Consider the following 19017-nt stretch of genomic DNA (forward strand, 5'->3'; position numbering starts at 1 on the left):
CTAATTATACTTAAAAAATATACATGCATTAGATACTTAGGACATATCTCAGGACAAAACCATGTCTACAGACAGAAGGACATATAACGATTCTAATGAAAATCTCAGAAACTGAGGCTTTTCTGTACGCAAAGAGTCAAGGTTACTTAGAAAAAATATATAAAGGTTATAAAGCATTCTAATACAGTTATTGCCGAGATCAAAGAGATGCCGCGGACATTATTCTCCAATATACCACGAACGTCATGAGTAAATTATCAGATCAGATATACCTATTTGTCTCCCAATGACCATGAGAGTAAAACTTCAAACCGTAAAAAGTTTTAAAACTATGTCAATTTCTCGTGTTAGTTCCGGTCAAAACGATGTGTATTGCTTCAAATGTTTATTTTTAAGAGATCAATGCGGCTGTTCCTAGGACCTCCCTAGCACATTTTAACTGCGTGTTTTTACATAAAATATATAATGTGTAGTAGTAATAATCGTATTAAATTGCCCTTAAAATATTAGGAACATGATTCAAAGATATTTTATAAATAAGTAAAGAGTATTAAATATCCAAAGAAAAATTCTGTCGTCTGCATGTGATTCCTTTGATCGATACACATGAAAACATTACTAACAAAACCATTGGGGTTACACGGAACAGCCGTCAAAATGACCTAGATCGTCTCTCTATAGGGGAAACGATCTGTAGAAATACTGGGCTGTTAGTAGAATAGAAATAAAGTTCTTGTTATCGTGAAAGTTGCAGGATAACCTCCTTGGTCTCGAAATGTTGTTTGAAATATAACATATAATATTTCAAAACAGCATTTCGAGACCTCGGACGTTATTCTGCAACATTCACGAAAACTCGTACTTTTTTTCTCAAATACAAGTAACCTGTATGTGTTTGTAGTATTTTTAAATATCTGGTGATAAGAATGCATAAACCAGTAGAAATAAAAAAAATTATAATTGTTTTTGTCAACTAAACCCCGAGTAAACATAACCCTTTTTATCTTAATTCTGTACATCTCCATAAAAAAAATTATGCAATATATCATTAACATGACATATTCTGATCATATCTGTATTCTACAAGAAGAGAGAAATCATGTATTAGGGTGTAATTATTTTCTCTTTTACAAAGCTCTCTTTAATTAAAAGTCAGTCCATGAAACGTTTCACATCAAGAAATTAGATGGACATGAGTTTTCCAATGTTCACTTTATGTCTTGAGTTGGTAAATATACAGCATAAAGGCAGTGGTCAATATTGTCAAAGTCAATAAATAGGAAGATACGGATCTTGTATAGCTTTAATAAACTGAGTTTATTGTTCAACATAATTTGATTCATGCATTTGATGTAATTACATGTACAATTAAAATTGTATGAAGTTATCACATCGTAGTCAACTGAATATATTTCCTAAATGATAATAAACTTTAGCTCTATATTTATATTTTCTAATTTTCTCTTTGTTAGTCAGCAGTAGTACGAGAACAAAAAAATTAAGATGATGTCAAAATGAGTTGAACAATTTGCTAAGAAAAATGAAAAATAAAGAACAATGAACATTAAAAAAAGCATGATTCTAATAATTCTTAAATTGTCTCAACTGCTTTAAATCCAAATTTAACTTTAGTTTTAGAAATGTTTACAAAATTTGAGTGAACAGATATACATACAAACAATAAGGAAAAACCAATGTTATATAAAAAAAAAAAATTACACAGTTGCTGAAAAAAAGGAGAAATAATACAGCATGGTCAAAGATAATACAAAGTTATCACATTTATAAATATTTTTCACAGCTATAATACATACACTGTGCAATACAACAAACAAGAGATTCCTCTGAAAAATCAGCGGCATCTGCAATAGCACTTGATATTGTCATATGACACAGCTTTCCTTCCAAATTCCATTTGATGTAGAAATGGAGGGAAAATCCTTTGGATAAGGTGTAATGTAAGCCCTTCAGATGAATTCAAGTGAACTTTGAACAAAAGCAACCGGTTGAGCCAAAATAATGAGTGTTTTTAAATAGCACTAAGTGGGTGTGGCCTACGCCCTCAATACTCCTCCTCCTCTTCCACGTTTCCATCCTCCTCGGGAGGAGCGAATCCATCCTGTAAAAAACACAAAACCAGAGCTTAAGAGTGACCTTCAGACCCAATCATGTCATGCATTTGTGACACTCATTCCCCAGTGTGCCTCAATTTCAAGCCTTTATCAATTATTCCTTTCTGTTCACATGCAAACAACTTTCAACCTATATTTAGTAAACCAACTTTTATCTTTTGGCAATTTAGGCTTCGTTATGTGAATCATCAACTTAAAAGTGTTTTGCGATTTCATTTTCGTGTATACATATATGTAGCATACATCATACACATTTCTTGCACAAAAATAAAGGTTGGTTCACAGTATTTTCCTGTTTAAACATACATGTATCATGCTCATAAGTATATTAACTTAAATAACTGTTGCTATACAACAGTTTAATGAATGGGGGAAAATTAAGTATAAAGGCAACTGAAAATAGAAAAATAACTTGAATTTACAGCTGAGAGCCAAAATATCCATCATAATTATTTTTAACAAGAAAAAATCATCTTAGAGGTTTACTAAAATGAATTTTTGAGAAGATTATGCCCTTGGAGTAAAAGTCTGCTCAACACAAGTATTTGGGGAAATCAGCTAATACATTCGTTAAAAGATTAAAAAAACCAAAACATCTTGAATTAGGTTTCGAAACTGAAAGAAAAAATTCCACTAATTTAACGAACCCCTTCCTCATTGTTAAATGTAAATGGAATAACACAACCAGAAAGACCAATGTCTGTTAGAAGAAAAGTTGTTTGTAGAAAGAAGTACCAAAATTAAAAGTTAACAACTTTGTTTGCAAAAGTTATTATTTCATTCTGAATGGCAGAAAACCTGATGGACATTACATATGGTTGAACAAGGTAGCTAATCTTGAAAGAAGTGGGATTCCTTTACTTCTATCTATAACTTATACAATTCTTAAATATACTGCTATTTTAAACAATTCCAATGTCAATTGCACAATGCCCCCTTTTTTAATCTGGAAATAACTTTCATACTGCAACTTAAATATATGTACTGGTAGAATTTAATTTGTTGCATACTAAAATCAAGTGGGGTTTTTAGAATTATTAAGAGAAAAGATAAAACCAATATATTCTTGTTGAATAAAGATTATGCTCTTCTTTCTCTCTCACAAATTCCTCATGATTAAAGTTACTCACGAGGGATTCTTCTTCTCTTTGGTACAAAATTTTATATAAGAAACTAATAATTCCAACAACAAAATCAAAACTGTAATCAAGATAAAGTAATTTAGGTATCTTGTTCACTATTTTACATCTTATTTATGACAAATATGACAAAATGATGTCTGAGTGTTAATGTTGCAAAATTAGTCACTTTCTATAAAGTGTAAAGCCATCATGCAATACACACAAAAGCAAAATTACATAAAATAAGGGAAAGAGCCACTTCCAGACTCATATACAGGTACTACATGTGTTGTTTTTTTTTCCTTCAAGTTTTAATGACTTACTATATATAATAGAAAAATAGACACCAGCAAGTACAAATTTCCCTTAATTAATCTATTTCATTGCTGACCATCAGAACATTGACATGATTTTACGCTTGTACAAAGCTTTCTAATTCAATTACTGATACTTGTCCATAAAATGGGTCATTAAGTTGAATAAACTTCTTTAAGTGGTACTTACAAATCTAACATCTACACATATATTTTGAAGAAAGAACAAATGAAAAACTTTTTCCCACTTGTCTGGATTCAGTAAAACAACTTTCAATAAAACACTTTTGTAGGCAATATGAAGTGTAAATACAGAGAAGCACAGCTACTAAGATGAGCTGTTGTAACTGTTGCTACTGAAATACTGGAAAAACAATGCAAATCATACTAAAATACTGAGAGAAAAAGAGAGCTGACAAAAAAGTTGCAACTACGACAAAGCATATTAAATGTTGAGTAGGGCTGAATCAAAAACATGTACGGAACATTGCAACATGACAGCATTGGTGTTTTAGGATAGTTTATATATTTGTGAAGTTTCCTTTGAAGCATTTGTGTGCAGTGTGCAAAGATGGAATCAATTTCAAAATTATTTAATAAAGACCATTGAAACAGTTTTTATATCTTTAGCTATTTACATTACGAACAATTGGATCAGTTATGGGGAGTGGAATGAATGCAGATACATGTATATTGAGGCTTGTATGTGACAGTCACCTAGCATGACAAATAGTAAATGGCAAGGTAGAGGGTCCCTTAAATCTCCACCCTTATCCCCAAATCATTTTAAACTTCTTATTTTATGTAAAAATTTTGTTTGTGTAAAATCAAAAATAATCATTTTTTTTTTTTATTCAAATAAACACTTGCCACTGGTGCATTTTCTTGACTCTGAAACACAACATCATGACTAGTATCAGAAACAGTCCTGTATTTGAAGTGAATGTATGCATTCAAGAGTAAATATTTTTTTACCCTCTGAAGTGTGTGTATGCTTTCACATCACTAACACTTTACAAAGAGACAGAAAATGGAAGCACAGGTAGCAAGACTTGAATACCTCGGTTGCATAAAGGATATCCATGACATTCTTGATCACTTCATTGTCCTCGTTTTCCTGACATGTGACTTCAATGTCCCTAAGCTTTCCGAAGTAAAAGTCCCTCTCCTTCTCTAGTCCTTCCACTGTTAACCTCAGTTCATTTATCTAAGAAAATAAAGAATTAATTCAAAAGTTTAAACACTGTAAATACATGTATCGATATAAAATGCAGTCCTATTGTCAAACCTGCATCCTACTAATACTTCTCCTGACAATAAAACAATACAATAATTTTTTTTCTCATAATTTTATCATAACAAGAAAACATGAACATCATAAATTCAAAACAAAATTTTTTCAAACATGACGTTTAGATGCTAAGTGTCCACACAAATGGCTTTGCCTTGCATCCATACCTGTTGCGTTAATTCTGCTATTTTGGCTCCATTATCACCTCCCCCACTGTTCACTGTGGCTTTAACATTGGCTACTGGTTTACTTATTGCAGAGGGACTCTTTGTAGTTGTCCTAGTTGGAGCTACAATATGAATCCTGGTTATGAATAAATCCAGAAACTTGAGATAAGTTACTACATAGTTTTCCAAATGAAAAAGGTTAAAAAACACTCTCTGCTCCTGTGGTTGCATGTATGTAAAGCCATGGATCATTTTAAGATGCCATTCTGTCAAATCAGCCATGCATTTATTCAACATTCGAAAATTTCAACATGATTAAATTTTGTTCATCATAAAAATTGCTCATTGTAGCACATTGTCGTTATCATATAATTTCTTAAAAACTTGATCAATATATTATATTATGCAATATAACCTCATAATGTGGCAATAGCAACGGTTTAATTCACAATTTAAAATGTAAAAACATTGGCAATTTCTAAGTACTGTAGCTATGCAGCTATCTTAAATTAGAAAAAAGAGACTTCTCTTACCCTTTGTTGTTCCTCTGGAGATACCAGTCTTTGCTGCCGCCGGAGATTTCATTACTGCTGGTTTTCCAACATTTCCCACAGTTTCCCCTCCCCTTGCCATTACGGGATCATACTCTCCATCACCATTGTAATTAGCATCAAAAAAGCGTTTAAACCACTGTACAAATTCAAAGTTATCTTGGAAGCGTCCTTTTACAAGTCTCTCAACTGGAATCACCTGCAAGTGTTTAAAGTTAGTCAGTAATGGATCTACTACATCCATCCCAACCACTGCACTTATTTAATTAGGGCACCCATAAAACCAAATTTAATTCATAATTGATCAGCAATTATGTTCATATAACCTCTATCGAACAGGTAAAAAAATGAAACCATCATTTTATGTTTAAATAGATCAATAAATATAGATGTAAAATTTTTCATATGCATTCAAGTACATCAATTCACAAAAATTCAAATCCATTGTCAATTCAGTGATCAGAGTATTGATCAATTTAAAAAAAAAAAAAAAAACCTTTGTGATATAAAGAAGGAATTGGGTAGAGAAGAAAATCAAACATTCTTCTTATCAATTTTATTATATGGCAGTGATTAGGATGACTTCAGAATACAGGTTCTTTATCAGACCAAGGCAATAAAACAAAACACACTAACTTTGAAAATTATCTCTCAGTGAAAATGATGAATTATAGGATGATACATGTGCTCAGAAGAATATTATTCAACAAAATCAATTCTTTATCAGATATTCCCAACACCATAGAAAATGAGCAGTTTCCAATCAGTAAACAAAATGTTTGCGTTCTTTAATTAATCAATCCCCCAAAACTCAGGTTAGAATATAAAACCAAACCATCAGTTGTTAATTTTTTGCCAACAATTAATACCATTATACCAACAAAAGGAAAACCTGACTATATATAACTACATTGCTTCTATATCTTAAATCTTCTCTAATCTAAATCAAAATCAAATCCTCTTAACAAAAAAAAAATCTAAGAAATACAAATGTACTTATTTTTGTGCAATTCAACATACCATTCATTATCGAGAGAAAGGAATCAGATATAACTTTATTGCAGAGAACTGATAGTTTTTTTTAAGGAAATACACAGATAAATGAAAAGAAAATGAATAATATCAAGTAAATGTAATACTGGCTGGAGACCAATTCTTTCCAAGTCAACCGTTTCATTTAGTATCAAGAAACTTCTGCATTCATCAGAAATTCATACTCATAGAGAACAGCGTGTTTCATGACCATCAAATTCAACTCAAAAGATGGGTTAAATTTTTTAAAAAGTCTTTCAGAGAGGCATTAGAAAGACACATGCTTTAAAAGTTAGGGTTAAAATTGTTCTTTCCTTGGTGAGATTGGTTCACCAGCCAATTGAAATAACACTGAATAACCTAGCTCAAATCTACAAATGGTAACATAAGGTATGGCGTACAGTTTACGTCAAACAGCACCACCACTTACCTTATCCACCCCTAACTTTCCAAATGAGGATTGTAGAATTTTGTAGTTCTGTATATATTCATGTTCTAACTTTGTACTGAATTTTATTTTTTTTAACTGTATAGTACCTGAAATGTACAGAAAATATAGAGCAGAAGGGAAAAAAGTAGTTAATATATATATATTAGGTTACATAAAAGGTTAGTCTTTACATGCTGCTGTTTTCACAGATGCATTAAGAGTTCTGACAGTTTTCAACTTTCACCCCCATTAATCGTTCTCATATTCCAAACATGCACGTTATAAAGATTAAGAAACAAAAAGGAATTTAGAAGGTACCATGCTACAAGTCAAACTGTCAAGTTCTGTCTGCATCTGTGCTACATGTGACCTGTAACTGAACATATGCATCAGTGAAATCTGTATAAAGCAGGACATGCACAAGTAGCCGGGGTGTTAAGTTGGTTCCCTGGTGTCCTGCACCTAGGTCCTCCAAGAAAGAGACGAAACCAAGTGACGAAGGTCTGTATCTGTCTTTTCCAGATAACCTATCCACAGACTTCCAAATCATTACGGTACTACCTAATTAAAAATCCACACCCACATCCCAAACGAAATAGGTAAAGGACATGACAAGTTGTTCCTCTACAACTGTTCAATAATAATTGTTATGATTTTGGAAAATGAAATATTTTAAAACTGTAGCCCTTTTGATTTGGGAAATATGAGGACTTGAAATCTGGAAAAGAAGACCAGTCCTCCTTTCTTTTGCGTGGTCATTCCTCACTCTCACCTTGTCGACACTCGTTTTTTTGAATGAGTTTTGAAGGAGCTTGTAGTTCTGGATGAATTCGTGTTCTAATTTTGTGCTGAATTTAACTTTTTTGATAGGGATGCTGCCTGAAATAGCACACATTATGACATATATACACTTCGTAACAAAGTCCTCAACAGTTACTCTTCTCCTTTGAGTGGGAGAGGGCCTGTGAACATGGTAAACTGGTACATATCATCAAATTGTATACATACATTCCAATAATTAACAAACAATTTGCATTGTATAATGATATCATGACAAGAATTGAAAATACAACTACAAAATATTTAATGGAAATAAAAGTGAAATTTTCTTCAATTTATAAATATCTTTTTAATTTGTTTTTGTCATATGGAAGGAAACACCTACCAGGAAATAACATATCCATAAACTGGCAGTATGCAGCCCCTGAAAAATAAAAAAAACCAACACAGTATTAGATAACAATATCATCTTTAACATGTTAAATATACTCATATTTGTATATTTGTTACATCCTATCAAAATTGAGTTAACTGTTTTACTGGTAACCATCCCAACAAAACATTCAATGATTGTTGTCATCGCATACAAGTTGGAATAACACAAAAACCCAATCCGCTGACCTGAACAGAGTTCCTCGATTTTGCCGTAATTTGTGTGGATGCTGTCGTTGACCCAGGCCAGGATGTCATGGCGACTCAGATTGTCTGCCTGGTTGTTTGTACTATACACGTTCACAGCCATGGAGCGGTCTGTTCTGCAATGAAAGCAAAGTCATACTATTACAGCTGTTTTGACAGAGAATAAACTCCTGAAGTACATGTTGGGCAACACTTCTGCTCAAGCAGCAATCTGTAAATTTTCTGATGACTCCTAGTCCTTGATTACTTATAACATGGTATGGATCAAAGCTTTCTTTCACAAGTATGTGCTAAAAGAATTCTTCCTCAATTAAAGTCCACATTAACATTTTAGGATATGAATTGTATCAGTAGATTATCTACCTAAATAAACCATACCAACAATTTATTTTGATATGTGTAGATAAAGGAGTCATCATGAGATAACAATTTCAGTCTATGTAATGTTAAAGATGACATTTGTTTCGTCACTTTATAAAAACAATATTGTATTCTTAATTACTAACACGATAATATCTTAGAAAAATGTTTTTAAAAAATACATAAATCCTTCAAATTAATCAAAATACTTATATATTTATTGGTTGGTTCAGAACAGGTCTGCAATAATTAATTTCTACAAAATACCCGTATTTTGCTTATGTGTGATATCTACTCAACCAATGCAAGTAAAACACTCTCAAATTTCTTTTTTAACTTGTTTTCTTACATCATGAAATTCGTGGCCATAAAAATTAAGCAAAGGTTGCTCAGAAATCTTAGGGACATCTACAGCATATCATTTATATGGAGAAAAAATTGGTTTAGTCTTTTGTTTAACATTTTACGATGATTCCCTAGGTGTGAGATTCAGTAAAAGAAATACAACACACATAATTAACTATATTGAAAGAAACCTCAGCTTACTGACCATTTCTTCTCTCTCTAAAATCCTGTTCTCTTAAAACACAAAAGCGAGCCTTTCTCCATAAGTGAACAGCTCTATTGCTCCTCTCATACTGCCTTTGCTTAATCTGTTTCTCCTTTTCCTTATATCTAGCAATAGGATCTATTCCACTATGGTAGTAAGACATGCTTAGTTATAAAATCTTCCCCTCACTCATCAAATCATTTATATCTTATGATGAATGAGATAGTCTTTCTGGCCTTGCAGATAAGATAATGGGCCTGTCAGTGATAGTATTTGGCTTAATATCTACATCTATATATACATGTATGATGTCATGAATTATTATGAGAATATGGGGGTTATATGATATCTGTGGTATGTACTAATTACGAGAACAGTGAAAATTATCAATCTCTAAAAATTTCATGAGATGCAAATGCAAAGACTCAAATTAACATACCATATGTACATGCAAACTGATTTAATATGCCTAAATATATGTTGGGTTTAGATTAGTTTATATGAATAAACGTATGCAAGTATTAACATTGAATGGACCAAGATATCTAGATCTTGGAAAACATAAATGGAGCGCATGATTTTAATCTGGAGATAACTATAGCAATCAATAGTATTCTACTTCGGGACCACCTCTTCATCTCTTGGAGCTAGGTAGAACATTTTATTCAGGCTAATAGCAATTCAAATCATTTAGATCTTTTCTGATAAAATCATTTAAACACACAATAACTTTGTTAAATCTAAGAGTTAAAGACAGCCATCTTTTTATTAAAAATTTACCTTTTTTTATTTTACAACTTATTAGAACAGTACTGGTATTCAATTCTACTCAGATATTACAGGCATGTCCTTCATAGCTTCCTTGATTTTTTTCAACATTCTATTGTTGAAAAATGTATTATGAAAGCTTTGTGTCTATATAAAGTTCAATAGGAAGGTATTAATGTAACAATTATTTCGTTTCTAACTTATGATTAACTTGATTTTCATAAAACGGTTAACCAAGAATAAGCATGGTAAAAAAAGCAAAATTGTTTGATAAGCAGTTTATATTCTGACATACAGTTACCATTTTTTAATAAATAATCTAATATAAAGTATTTAACAATATTCCACAGATTCCTTCTGTCGTAGTTTACTTTATTTTAAGTAAATCGATCCCGATCGAGTGCCGTATAACCAATAAATACATCACAGAGATCTGAAAGCATATATAAGATAAACCAAGAGGAGTCTTTCCATGTTTTTTTTTTTTAGCTCTCTCTAGACTTATTATACGTTTTTGGAATATCTTTTTAATTACATGGAGAATTCATGTCACTCGAACTTCTGTTTCTTTCGATAAGTTTGGCATTTGAGTACCTTGTACATTTTGACATGATGTGTTAATTATGCAGCACAAATATTTAACGAGGCCGGGTCTAATTTTTTCTACCCTAGATTTTTTAATGAAATTTTTTACAGGAATTTCTACCGATATAATTATTATCTTAAGATAAAAAAAGAAAGACATTTACCACACCGTTTGTTTAAGGGGTCATGTCAAAGTTTGTTAATTTTTAACATAGGACCCTATGGGATTTTGCTTGAAATGTATCAATTTTGCACATTTTTTTTAAACTTCTGCCCTAGGGATTCCTTTTTCTGTTCTACATATTAAAGTTATTGCTTAAAGGCATCAAATGGTCAAATAAAAAATACCTTTTACCTCCTGGTTTGTTCCAGGGGTCTTATCAAAGTTGTTTTTTGTATGCCCAATTTCCAAATTTGCCAGATAATGGCTATTTTTTATTTGACAAAGACGGAAATGGTGATCTTTATAGTATTATTAAAACATTCAGACACATTTAGGTAATTAATAAATATATAACATCACATATTAAGGGTCATTAATATAAAATACATGGTTACTGTCTTGAAATATATGAATTAAGCTATATTAAGGCGGGTTAAGAAAACGTGACAGAGGGCTAGGCTTGCTGAACCCTCTTCATGTTTTCGAACCAAGTCCAAATATAGCTTATACTTCGAGACATTTACGTTTATTCCACACTATAATATCAATTTTACGCATTAAACGAGCCATTTTCAACAAATTTTGCTGAATATCTGCAGTTGAAACTATCACGCCATGGCGTCAACAAAGCAAAAAGATGACGTCACAATACAAATGAAACGCTGCGCGAAAGCGTGCGTACTCGTTCTGTACTCGGCCTCGTTAATATGACGAAAGGGATAAGTCATTTGATCATTTTTCAATCTAGATGTCTTCTAAAAAGGTTGGAGAAATTGGAAACTTGTTTAACACATAGCTTGAACTGACAACCTCCTATCAAACCAATATGGCAAGTGTTGTCCCTTTACTTTTTTTTCAATGTACATTGCATGAATACACTTTTAAGTGTTTTTTTTTTTATTGCAATGGACAGAAAAACACATAAGATTACCAATTAGAATCTGTTTTGTCTCCAGAAACAGAGTATAACTTCACTATCTGACAACCGACCCCATATTGCCGAAACTTTTGATAAAAGATTATTTAAATCAAAAACCAAATAAAGGCTTTGGAAGACTTGGTTCCTTTTTATTTAATAGCAACTATGTATGGTTGAAACAGATTTTCACCTGAGAAGTAACAGAAACTTGAAAAGGAGAAGAAATAACATGTTCCAACATTCTATTTGTCCTAAAAAAAAAATACTGCTCATTCATGCATTCTCGATAAAATGTGTTGGTAAAATGCAGTATTGAATGATCACTTCTTAATCACTTCGTTCTTTTTTACTCATCTGTATGCTACATTTTTGTGTCTGGAATGCAGGAAATTGCTTCAAATGTCTTTTCATTTACAAAAATTTTCCGGACCCCCTAGCAGGCTCACGCCTATAGCGCTCACATCCCATTCTGGTGCCTCCTACTATAAGGAGAACCCCTGACAGCACAAAATTTAATGTAAATTAGTGATAATAAATCCAAGAAAGTAACGTGCGTGTTGTAATTTTTTAAGGATCTACAAATACACAATATACAAATCTATATATCCGATGTAACCTGTTTGGGTGATTGAGATACCTGAATAATACTTTCATCCCTATGTAGCAGGGTGATGAGCATAACAAAAATTGAAAACTATTATAAGGCTGTAGTTGAAAATAAAAGGGGGAAAAGGCATATTTATGAATTCATGTCAGCTTTTATCAAACTAACACCAGCAGTGATCAAGTCCTCTGTGCCAAAATACGGTATGAAATACACAACCAATAGAGCATTACAAAATCTTATCAGAAAAAGAACTTTGGGTTACTCTTGCAAGGCCTCTTTGGCAGTACTGTGTAATTAACAAAACTGGTAGTAAAATAAAAGACACTTGGAGTAAATTATCTTGTGTTTGGTCAATGCTTATTTAATAAAACAGCAAAAGTATTTCAATGAAATCCTACCGTGTCACCTTCCTTGCAAAATCAAAACTACATGTTCATGGCAATCAGAGATTATTCGGGTAAACGCAGTTTGAATGAAAACTTGAAAACTTCACATCGAATGGTTATTCACAATAAATCTCCCATTTTATTGAATATTTTGAATGTTTTCTTTCAATCGAATGAGAAAAAGAATATCAGTAACGTACCTTTTTGGGCTTTAACACACACGGAATTTGTCTTCTGAAACAATGTCTGTCTGTTAGTCGTCCGGCGCAATTCGTATTCCGGAGGTTTTCGGTTATTTCCGTGGAATGAATTTTATATCAGAAAATGTGTATTTAGATAAATATAAAGTTGTACCGGTCTCTTACGGTAAACTGGTTGCTTAATATTAATAATAAGGGTTATTTCATATATAAGGGTAGATAACTCCAAATTGTTTCACCGGAAGCGCATTTTAGTTTTGCTTTTTCATTGGTGTGAAATAAAAAGGCAACATTGAACATGGAATTTTTAATAGGAATTCAGGGAAAAGATTTCGTTCTTGTAGCATCTGACACTTCATCGGCAAGGAGTATATTGTCGATGAAACAAGGTATGAACACAGGAACAAAGACTGAATTTCTCCTTTTCAATAATTTGATTAGTAAATTAAAATTTTGTTATGTTGTAATGAAAGAAAGAAAAAAATATATACATTTACATACCTTGCTTTACTTCATCTATTTGATTTCCTACAGACACAGACAAGATGCATAGAATGACAGATAATCTTATTATGTTGGTCAGTGGAGAATCGGGGGACACAGTGCAGTTTGCTGAATTTATCTCTAAGAATATCCAGCTTTATAAAATGAGAAATGGTTTGTTTCTTTCTTGATTGTCTGTTATTAAAGATGTCTTGAAACTATTAATTTTGAGTGATTGTTTTTAAACATTTTTTTTATAGGATACGACTTGTCGCCTTCAGCTGCAGCCAATTTCACACGGAAAAATTTGGCAGACTATCTAAGAAGCCGGGTAAACTTCTGTGTAACATTATTATATAATTGTGTTCAGTTCTTGATAAGATACATTTCATTTAGCTCCAACTACATTCCAAATATGTATAGCTCTTTGAATAGAAATTGTATTAATGGCAGGGGTTCAAAATTCCTCAAGCCCGACGTCCCGGACTATCAAATGGTCTCGAAAAATGGTACCGTTTTTCTATCGATTGACTTCAGTGATAAATATTAAAAAAGACACCAGACATTGCATTAATTAAATACTAGCTCTTATCAAAGACTCCTCGTATAGCCTAAAAAACATGGATTCAAAGGTTGTCCTTGTCATTTATTTAAGGAATGAATTTAATATTTTTTTGTTTTATACGATATAAAATGGTTTGGGGCAGTTTACGCTTTTTAAACCGCGAAGCGGTTTATTAAAAAAGTGTAAACTGTTCCAAACCATTTCATATCGTATAAAACTAATAAATATTGAATTCATTCCTTAAAATTTAATTTATTTGCTATCAATTGTTGATAAAAACAGTTATTTGATCCATAAAATGACATCAAATTGTACAAAATTCAAACTTAACGTCAGGCGGATTGATACGTTTTTGACGTTAGTCTTACTATGATGTAGGCAACATTCTTTATACGATATAAAATAAATTTTTCAACCAATCAGAAAGCGTGTTACAAACAGAATTAAATTATATTGTTTTAGAAAGATGCTAAATCTTATTTAAATTTGCTTAATCTATTGAGTTAAGTGAAGCTATATTCAGGGAATGTTTAGGTATAATGCATGTTTAATTAATTTTTTTAATTTTTTTTCATTTTTACTGTAGACTCCATACATGGTGAATCTCCTTATGGCAGGGTATGACAAGAACGAGGGTCCCTCTCTTTACTTTATGGACTATTTGGCCTCAATGAACAAGTGTCCCTTTGCCGCTCATGGTTATGGAGCATTTTTCTCCCTTGCTATTTTGGACAGATACTACACAGAAGGTAATTAAAGTATTAACCTGCAATAATATGATTTATACATATTGTATTTTATCAAAAGAAAATTAGAAGTGAATCATATTAAATGTGATATTCACATGTAAGACACAATGATGTGATATATACCAGTAAGTTTGTTAATATTTGTTGACATGACTCAAGACTGTGCATTATTTTTTTGACATGTAAACACTTGCCTTAGCAGTGATAATGTAGCCCTCTCCAGAAAACACCAGATAGGAAAAAAATGGGAGAAGACTACATTATTGCAGCTAGGGTTAACTCTGTTACGCCAAGAAAATACAGTGTATTAAATGTTTGAATACCCGAAACAATGACAACATGCACTGAAATTTTCACACAAAGATGAATTGTACATCATTCAAAATGATAAAAAACTGATAGATGTACAAAATTGAATACATTTTTCCAACTTTTTTATAGTTAGACCGTATAAAGCAGAGTAATAATTGAACATTTGATTTCTTGCAGATGTCACAAGAGCACGAGCAGTAGAATTGTTAACCATGTGTGTTGAAGAGGTAAATTTTAATCAGCATCAATCAATAACTTTTGATATTTAATATAGGTACATATATACAAGTCCCACATAAAAAAATTATTAAAAAGTAGGTATAGTGTACCTTCTTGAAGTGAAAATGAAATGCAACAGACAATACTTACCCAAAAATGTCTCATTTTCATAGAATTGAATTGTCAGAAGTTTTAAACAAGATGTATGCATGAATAAGATCACCTTCGTAAATCTACAGAGCCATATGTTCTATATACCTTGTATATATGTATTAACTTGTACAAACTTAAAATAACTGTCAATCATACAGACACATTGTATGTTCAATGTTTTTTCCCTTTATTTTGCAGATTAAAAGAAGATTTATTATAAATCTCCCAGCCTTCAGAGTGCGAATTGTTGATAAAGATGGAATACATGAGCTACCCACAATTAAACCTCAGGTGTCCGTCCGCAGCATTGCCAGTGAATCACTATAGTAAAGAAAAGTCATCCAATGTATAGTGCTACACATTGACTTTACATATTCGATAATGCCATTTTTTTGTTACATGAATATTGTAATATTAAAAATCTCTCATTGTAATGAATTAGCCTTCTTGTTATGTTGATCACGATACTGGAGTTTGGACAACTTGAATATTTACACGCATGTGATATTATGGTATGTTTTATCTACATGTACATTGGAATCATTAGAATTGATGGTGGGTGCTCAATTTGTTTATCTTATTAGATTCTCCTCACAAGTGAATGAGGATCCCCAACTATTAGATCGTTATCCAGTCATAAGTTTCAAGCAAATCGAAGGTGGTAGCCAATAAATAAGCTAACAGGGCAGGGGCATTTATAAAAATAAAAGTGCATGTACAAAATTGTAATGGCATTTCATGGCAGTATTTGTTTATTGGAGCTGCAATTATAGCAGGTCTCTCATCAGTGGAATGGGGAAGTGTGAACTCTGTTGGTTTACACATTGCAGAGTGGATTGTTGAAGTCTATGACTTGTGTGTATTGTTAGAATGGGGTATAATGTATAAGATTAATTTGCAGTAATTGCATATACAAGAAGAAAAGACATCCTAAATTCATATTTGGTGCTTTATGGGAAAATTTTTAGTTGATATACAGTGTCACATCAAATCATCACTTAAGAAAAATATGGTTTCTATATTGAAAATTGCTTTTAAAGAGTTTGGAATTTTACCATCAACTTTACAGTTTTTATGTTGCATGTGTTATATATGTTGGTTCTGCTATTTCATATAGAATGATAAGAACTATGAATTACCATTTCAAGGCAAAAAAAAGGTTGGGAAAAGAAGCTAGAGATTCAATATAAAATGATCAGAAACATACCATTCTGAGCTAAATAATATTTTTTTAACATAAATTTAGGTCGGTTTTATCTATACTGCTTTACCAGCTTAACCTTTGTGAAGCCCATCAACTTTAAAATGGAGAAACAAAAGCTCACCCCTCTGATTTCTAGGGATTCAATCTACATCTAGCCCCATCTACCAACCTACCCCATAAACTTAATCGGGATCTATCAATGAATTGCTTCCCCAATGTTGAGTACCTTCCAACACTCCTGCAGTATGAAAATGCATAAAAACTGGTCCCCAGAAGTAGCATGCTTCTGCATTATATGCAAATGATTGATGAAATCATTTAATGAACATAAACAGTATACAATCCTGCGTAAACTGCAATGGAATAAACTAAGTACCCAGCAGACTATGCTTCCTTAGCTTATACATGTATACACTATAGTGCAAGTTATGCGAGTGATATTTTCTTATTTAACCATAGCCAGACAGGGAGAGAATGTTACAATTTGGCTATGGTTTGCAATGCTGTCTTTTTAAATATTTATAAAAATTAAATGAAAACAACATAAACAATGAAAACATTTATTCTATGAAAGACAACATCAACTAACAGCTTTGCTGATATTGGAGTAGCCCACTCCGACACAAGTCAATATGAGTTTCTCTCCGCCGGTCCTCAGATCCTCATCCTCCTCAGACACCTGCTGAGGTTCAATCTTGAACATTACATCAAAGAAACTGTAGACATGCCTTAAAAACTGGATCCTTCAAGTAAACAAAATACCAAAAGTTACCAAGATTAAACAACAGTTTTGGGAATTTTTAAACAAACAACACATTTATATGGAAACCACACCAAAAACTTTAAAAAATCTAATGCTAACTTACGTGTAAGGTGTGAGGGGGCCTGTTTGAACTTTGGAGACATCTTGTTGACCAAGAATCATAAATAATGCTGTCATGCTCTGATTGGTGGAATCTACACATCCTCCCTACAATGGTAAAGGTACATGTACATCTAAAATGTTAACACATTATCTATTTATTCAAAGTCCATTCTAATGTGAAATGTCATATTAATAACCATGCAATGTACATTAAATCAACCTGTATAAAAAACAGATAGCACACAGAATGAAGTTTATAGCTTGTGTCTACAATCTTTTTTGCATTTTGGTGAAACGATTCTGGAAATTGAATCTTGAACCTTACCAACTAGTTTCTCTGAGCACAGGTACCTTATAAATTTCCTCCAGCAGGAGTTTTGCAGTTTCCTTCCCAATATCCTCAGGCACTGAGGGACCTTTGTCTGATCCTTTTGGATTGGATGAGTTTTCTGCACACAAAAAAGCTCCATTAATTGTCTCTGCCACTAAAGTTAGTCCAAAGCCAGGAGATCTGTTTTAAAAAATAGCAGCAAAATGTACAACTATTTAAGCATTTTTAAATTCTTCTATATAGTAAACACTATGAAATAATCATTCAAGCAAATACTGGTACATGTATTCACCTGGACTTATTAAGAAGCAAATACTGGTATTCACCTGGACTTACCAAGTATAAATGATCTATTTTTTACCTGTACATCAGGATCATTCCCAATAAGACAATCATTTTTTTTTGGGGGGGGGGGGGTGGGGGGAGGGTAGTCATTATTTGATAAAATTTTTAAACAAAGGTACATTTATTTGTGTAGTTTACTATTTAAATGTACCATACTTTGGTTACACACAACTTACTTCCCTGACTGGCTTCCTTTGTAATGATCTGTGTAAATATAAATATCAGGAATAAACTTATTGAGTATACTTCTGGCAGAATCCACTATTCGATTTGTCACAACTGGTGCCACTCTCACAGCCCATCTAAAATAAGCTAAGGAACTTGTGTCGATTTAATATTGTTTCATAACTGTACACATTTAGGAGACCTTCTAGTCTTATTCACCATGTAAAAGATTTTGGAAAAAGTGTCTGTAAAAGGATACGCTACACCCCTAATTCTCTTGATTTTCCCTGGATCTGTGAACTGCAGTGGTCTGAGTTTCTGTCGACAAGGACAGCTGAAGGTGACCTCCCCACCCCCCTCTGGTGCAGCTCCTCTCCTGACTATCTATTAACAAAATGATACTGTATTACATTTACATTAGGTCTGTAAACATTTTCATTAGTATATTTTTCTTTCTCCATTAAAATAACTCTTTCTTAATCAATGATTTCTTTACTTGGTCTCTTCGTTTAGTACATGTATTACCTTTAGTTCTAAACCTTCATCTGTGCCAAGAAATCGCTTGAGTACTGGAAATGTAGACAGCTTAATCATGTCAACCTAAAACAGGATTTAAAAAGACACTAGTTTT

General features: G+C 32.3%; 3 protein-coding genes across 11 annotated transcripts in view; 1 reads left to right on the forward strand and 2 right to left on the reverse strand.

Annotated features, from left to right (window-relative positions):
* Window positions 1-1287: 1287 nt before the first annotated feature.
* LOC105346663 (microtubule-associated protein RP/EB family member 1) lies at window positions 1288-13145 on the reverse strand. 9 transcript variants are annotated; one of them, XM_011455388.4, is made up of 9 exons: window positions 12996-13145; window positions 8440-8573; window positions 8204-8242; window positions 7039-7145; window positions 5559-5775; window positions 5026-5147; window positions 4628-4774; window positions 4438-4458; window positions 1288-2119 (listed from the first exon to the last, which is right to left on the reverse strand). In XM_011455388.4, exons 2-9 carry the CDS (start codon window positions 8558-8560, stop codon window positions 2063-2065), a joined length of 831 nt encoding a protein of 276 aa, XP_011453690.1. In that variant the 5' UTR covers window positions 8561-8573; window positions 12996-13145; the 3' UTR covers window positions 1288-2062. The 9 variants fall into 9 exon arrangements, with proteins under 9 accessions (XP_011453690.1, XP_011453684.3, XP_011453706.1 ...); XM_011455382.4 differs by lacking the exon at window positions 7039-7145 and adding an exon at window positions 7811-7917; XM_011455404.4 differs by having other exon boundaries at window positions 8440-8568; window positions 12996-13137.
* Window positions 13146-13217: 72 nt separating this feature from the next.
* Window positions 13218-15914, forward strand: LOC105346718 (proteasome subunit beta type-2). The gene is made up of 6 exons (XM_011455430.4): window positions 13218-13384; window positions 13530-13652; window positions 13739-13809; window positions 14630-14792; window positions 15282-15331; window positions 15675-15914. The coding sequence occupies exons 1-6, from the start codon at window positions 13294-13296 to the stop codon at window positions 15801-15803; spliced, it is 627 nt and encodes a 208-aa protein (XP_011453732.1). The 5' UTR covers window positions 13218-13293; the 3' UTR covers window positions 15804-15914.
* A 1312-nt stretch (window positions 15915-17226) lies between these two features.
* Window positions 17227-19017, reverse strand: part of LOC105346728 (RNA 3'-terminal phosphate cyclase-like protein) — a 3910-nt gene continuing 2119 nt past the window's right edge. The window contains exons 4-9 of the mRNA XM_011455440.4: window positions 18912-18986; window positions 18646-18770; window positions 18398-18523; window positions 17897-18056; window positions 17547-17650; window positions 17227-17423 (exon numbers count right to left, since the gene is read on the reverse strand). Of these exons, the coding sequence (XP_011453742.3) occupies window positions 17261-17423; window positions 17547-17650; window positions 17897-18056; window positions 18398-18523; window positions 18646-18770; window positions 18912-18986 (753 nt within the window). The 3' untranslated portion in view covers window positions 17227-17260. The remainder of the gene's footprint in view (window positions 17424-17546; window positions 17651-17896; window positions 18057-18397; window positions 18524-18645; window positions 18771-18911; window positions 18987-19017) is intronic.

The sequence above is a fragment of the Magallana gigas genome, chromosome 7 (genome assembly GCF_963853765.1).
Source record: "Magallana gigas chromosome 7, xbMagGiga1.1, whole genome shotgun sequence".
NCBI classification, from domain to species: domain Eukaryota; kingdom Metazoa; phylum Mollusca; class Bivalvia; order Ostreida; family Ostreidae; genus Magallana; species Magallana gigas.

Coding starts and splice junctions, on each gene's coding strand:
- LOC105346663 (XM_011455367.4), bottom strand. CDS start 9,530: ATGTCTTACTACCATAGTGGAATAGATCCTATTGCTAGATATAAGGAA. Junction 7,146..8,203: donor TATGGATATGTTATTTCCTG/GTAGGTGTTTCC, acceptor TGTACATTTCAG/GTACTATACAGTTAAAAAAA. Junction 2,120..4,437: donor GTCAAGAAAATGCACCAGTG/GCAAGTGTTTAT, acceptor TGTTTTTTACAG/GATGGATTCGCTCCTCCCGA.
- LOC105346718 (XM_011455430.4), top strand. CDS start 13,294: ATGGAATTTTTAATAGGAATTCAGGGAAAAGATTTCGTTCTTGTAGCA. Junction 13,653..13,738: donor GCTTTATAAAATGAGAAATG/GTTTGTTTCTTT, acceptor TTTTTTTTATAG/GATACGACTTGTCGCCTTCA. Junction 15,332..15,674: donor TAACCATGTGTGTTGAAGAG/GTAAATTTTAAT, acceptor TTTATTTTGCAG/ATTAAAAGAAGATTTATTAT.